This window comes from Protomyctophum bolini (genome assembly GCF_963924005.1).
Source record: "Protomyctophum bolini genome assembly, chromosome: 5".
Taxonomy (NCBI): domain Eukaryota; kingdom Metazoa; phylum Chordata; class Actinopteri; order Myctophiformes; family Myctophidae; genus Protomyctophum; species Protomyctophum bolini.
The window spans coordinates 6,470,714-6,475,471 of NC_137866.1; the positions used below are offsets into that span (position 1 = coordinate 6,470,714).

A 4,758-nucleotide genomic window follows, 5' to 3' on the forward strand; every position below is an offset into this window, starting at 1 on the left:
TATCTCAAATGAAAGATCTACTACTCTACTTTGCCCAGAAAAGAGAAGTGAGTCATTTGCTTTTATAGTTCTGAAGTTGAATAAAGTTTGGTTTCAGAAAAACGGCCATCTTTGAAACAAACAGCTGAGAAAACTGCGTTTTAGTGTGAGGTACTTTCTCACTCAGAATTCTCACTCAAGACTTTTATTTTTGATTTCAGTGATATCACACAGTACTTGTTCTCAAACAAATAAGAAAAAAATAATAAAATGTTTGCTTTTTTTTTACTGAAAAACATGCAAAAAAGGGGAAAAAGCTATAGGAAAAAGACAACATTCAAAAAAAGAAACAAAAATTCAAAAATCCAATTAAAAGTGATAAAAGACGTCTTTACGGCCCTGGCTAACAATGCATAGTTGGGTTAAAGACGGGATAACGTACCTGGCGCTTAAACTATAAGTGTTTAGAAGCTTGGGTTTAGGGTGGAAAGAAAAAAACAACTTTTTTCCCCGTTGCGGCGGGGGGGAAGGAGGGGCACCCCCATGACGATTATAAAAACATTTCGTCCCTGCACACACGCACGCAGTATTCATTGTAGGTACATACATTCTTTTCTAAATGTGAAGGTAATTACCTGCATTCTCTCTGGCCAGTTGCTCCATTCGACCACATTTCATAGGTTCATTATATAGATATTCCACTGTTAGGCTCTTAGCTTACGTATGATTCATAATGACTATGCTTTATGTATATTATGATTCATAATGACTATGTTTTATGTAGATTATGATTCATAACCCTTAGAAGAGCAACCACGAAAAAATGCGTGAAGTGATTCCATTCCGTGTGACGGCAACCCCGAAAAAATGCGTGATTGATTAAAAAAATATATATATTATGAATATCGGTAGATTATGAACCTCCACGTCGGTGTGTGAAGTCCTGAGTTTAAATTCCAACTACATTACCCATAAAACCCGTGTCATGTGACACACGTGTCTGTTTTGCCATTGGGAGCTGACGCCCATGTGACTCATCCGTGCCGTGGGAGAAGGTAAAATAGCATGCAGCAGAGGGAGTCCCTCTTTAGATCCCGCGGCGCAGGAAAAAATATATATATTTGAGTAAAACATGAGTTTTATTGAGTAGCGAGTAGTAGTAATGATCCATCCGTGTCCAGTGGCCTTTTCCAGTCCCAGGCAGCCCGGTGGCCGGCTGCAACATCCACCATCCCATCGCATGTCAACCCACATCGTCCTTCGCTAAAAGGTAATTCAGCCCTAATATGACATATGACATCGAGCCTACCTAGTGCTGATATCAGATAGATGTCGTAGAACCATATATAGATAGATCTAACTAGCTTAGTCATCGTGACATTCATAGTCGGAGAATAGGGTATATAACGAAATACTACGTGGCTAACAAAAACATCTGATCAAATTAATTTATTGTGCCGTGTCTTTGTGGGCCTAGTCGTGGCATGATCGCTACAAATAGATGCTTGTATAATTAGTATCACGATAAGAATAATTATGGCGACGTTAGAATGACACCAATGAGTGATCGGTAATTTAGCTGCCCAAAATATATCCAGCACCATTGGCTATAGTTGCTAACAAACACTGCACAAAGAGGGCAATAGCCATATTATTTGATCGTGATACTAATTATACAAGGATCCATTTGTAGCGAGCATGCCACGACTCGGCCCACAAAGACACGGCACAATAAAATAATTTGATCGCTAGCAGTCATCGGAGAATATATAAGGGTCGGCATTAGCCCAAACCGACCATGTAGCTGCTAATCAGCTACATTACTATTAGCTATTTGTAGCATCATGCTCTAAGACACGGCGGCACAATAAATGTATTTGATCGCTAGCAGCCGGGTAAAAAAAACACCATGCAATGGACATAGTAGCGTGCACTGACTACAGCTAAATGTTTATTTATTTTTTATATATTTAGAACTGGCATCAGGAGGCATCAGGAGGAGGAGGAGGACGATGATGATGAAGAAGAAGAGTCAAGGCTGCGATGGAGTTCTCCGACACTGAACCGGATTTATTCATTCATTTCAGGGGGCAGTTGTGTTTTCTATTTAGCCTACTGTTATATAGTCTCTGAAAGAATGACTCAGTTGTCCAAGAGTGTCTTAGAAATGTAACAACAAGCATCATGGATCGCATCCTTAGAGTATATATGATCGCATCATCATGACAAGAACATCCGGGTAACCCAACCACTACTATCTGACCTGTAACCCAACACAGCCCCAAGATGGTCCGTTGCTGCCCTCTAAAGGCCTGGCTGCATTGTCAGTTATTGGAATGTCAGCTAAACCCAATATATCACACCTACACAGTACAGTGGTTTGGGGACACTGGGGAGGCGTAACTGTTTTGTATGTAGGCCTATTTATTTTCTGTAATATGTATTATAATTTTATTATGTTGGTAGTCAGAAGAAATAAAAATGCACTTTTCCAATCCGAGATACATGTCATGTCTATTTTGTACACTATTCTGAGGTTTATGGTCTGACTAAGCGAGTTTAAACTGTGATTTACTCTGTAACGGTAGATAGTAAGAACCCAATTTATTTTTTATAATACAGTATACATTCAAATCTATATTTTGATACATATCATAGGCACCAAGTCATATCGAAACAATGTCCTTGGATGTGTTTTTTATCAAAACTGTGTTTCTTCATAACAGGTTTTTGAGATGCATGCATTAATAGACAAGGTACTGGTAAGACTATGTACACATGGTATATATCAAAATGTGCGTTAGAATGTCTACTTTTATCAAAAGAAAACTTTGAGTTTCTATCGTCTTCCAGTTCAAGGCTATCAGCAGTTTTAGCTGGATTGGTCAGTTTGGTCATGACTGACCATGCTATATATAGATGGCAAAATATCTACAGTGGTACATGTGGGAAACTTTTTATTTTTTTAATATTTAACTAGACAACTCACCCTTTAAAATGAGATATGTCATAGGTATGTACTCCGTGTAGAACAAAAGTTATTAGGAAAATAAAACTTAAAACAGCCATAACTTTTTTCGTTGTTCTAGAAACACTACATGGTGTAAATGCAGGCTCTTTTAAATGGCTTCCAACACAAAAACTAAACATTGTATCAACTCAGTTCATTTTTTTCCTGGAAGCAGACAAGTCAAGCTTTCTCTGAAGGTATTTTGTTGACGCACAGTCACAACAGAGAATCTTCAATAAATCATTAAAAAACGCTGTTTAGCCATAGAGAAGTCTAACATAACATAACAACAAAATGGATTTGACTTGAAACCCTGAGAGAGTTCATAATGACTGTTTTATGTATATTATGATTCATAATGACTATGTTTTATGTAAAATATGATTCATAATGACTATGTTTTAGGTATATTATGTATTACCATGTTTTGTTCTTGCTGACTGAAAATTGCTCTGGATTAAGAGCATCTGCTAAATGCCTAAATTGTAAGAAAAACCATTGAATGTAAATAATCAGAGACCCTTTTCAACAACAGCGAAACATGTGAAGTTATTTACCTTCATTGTTATCGGCCAGTTGCTCCACTCGACTCTCGCTGTGATTCATCCTCATTTCTACGCTGGACAGCTGAGCAAGGTTGGCTGAAATAAGCACAATATTAACATTAAATCTATCATTCATTTAATGTATGCAGTTTGATTAAAACACCACTAGTGATTATAGTTAATCTGATTCGACATTAAAATATGATTTTTAATACCTTAGCTCTTGAATTATATGAATCAAATGTGACCGAGTACAGTGGTTTGATAAACAAGGGGGCCATGGTCATTTTTCAGTTTTTTACATAATTATTATAAAACTAAATAATGTAAGCTTTCATATGATGTATTGTTAATTGAACTTGGAAAAATAATGTAGAAGATATGACATATGAGTCTGACCATCTGAAACTTGTTGAACCGGAAACCCAAAAGTAGAGGTCCTGGCTAACAATGCATAGTTGGATTAAAGACGGGATAACGTCCCTGGCGCTTAAATTATTGTTAATTGTTAATAAGTGTTTAGAAGCTTGGGTTTAGGGTGGAAAGAAATAATAAAAAATCCCGTTGACGATTATAAAAACATTACGTCTCTGCACGCACGCACACAGTATTCATTGTAGGTATACATACATTTTTTTCTAAATGTGAAGGTAATTACCTGCATTCTCTCTGGCCAGCTGAGCAAGGTTGGCTGAAATAATATAACAATATTAACATTAAATCAATCATTAATTAATGCAGTTTGATTAAAACACCAGTAGTGCTTATAGTTAAATAATGTTTCTGAATTCTATTAATCAAATATGGTTGAGGGAGAGATTTCTGTTGACCCTGAATTTATCCTGAAGATCATGTATTTTAATACAATCCGCCTGTTAAGAAAGGTCTTAATTTTTTATGTTTTTTTTTATTTCATAGTTTTTTATTTTATTTATTTTACACTGAAGGGTCATTTTGACCCAGCCAGTATGGTTAGGTTTTAAAACACTTCTGGGGTATAGTTTATCTACTCTGTCTTCGGTGTTTCACCCCAGACATTTGATGTTGCAAATTCATGTCTTACGACATCCTGAAAATCCATTTTAACCATGTTAGACTAATTGGATATTGGCCCGGTAGTTTTCAGGATTCCAAAAAATAGTAGCTAGTGTGTAGTGTCTCTCTCCATCTCCCCTGAATGAATATTGTAAAGTTTTGAGATGCAGCTGTGTAGTGTCTCTCTCC

The 4,758-nt window shown here is 36.6% G+C and overlaps 1 protein-coding gene across 1 annotated transcript in view; it reads right to left on the reverse strand.

Annotated features, from left to right (window-relative positions):
- Positions 1-1,961: 1,961 nt before the first annotated feature.
- LOC308316220 (uncharacterized protein) overlaps positions 1,962-4,758 on the reverse strand; it is a gene marked incomplete at both ends in the record, with an annotated part of 98,914 nt that continues 96,117 nt past the window's right edge. The window contains 2 exons of the mRNA XM_080764691.1: positions 1,962-2,038; positions 3,547-3,630. Coding sequence (XP_080620817.1) covers positions 1,962-2,038; positions 3,547-3,630 — 161 coding nt within the window. The remainder of the gene's footprint in view (positions 2,039-3,546; positions 3,631-4,758) is intronic.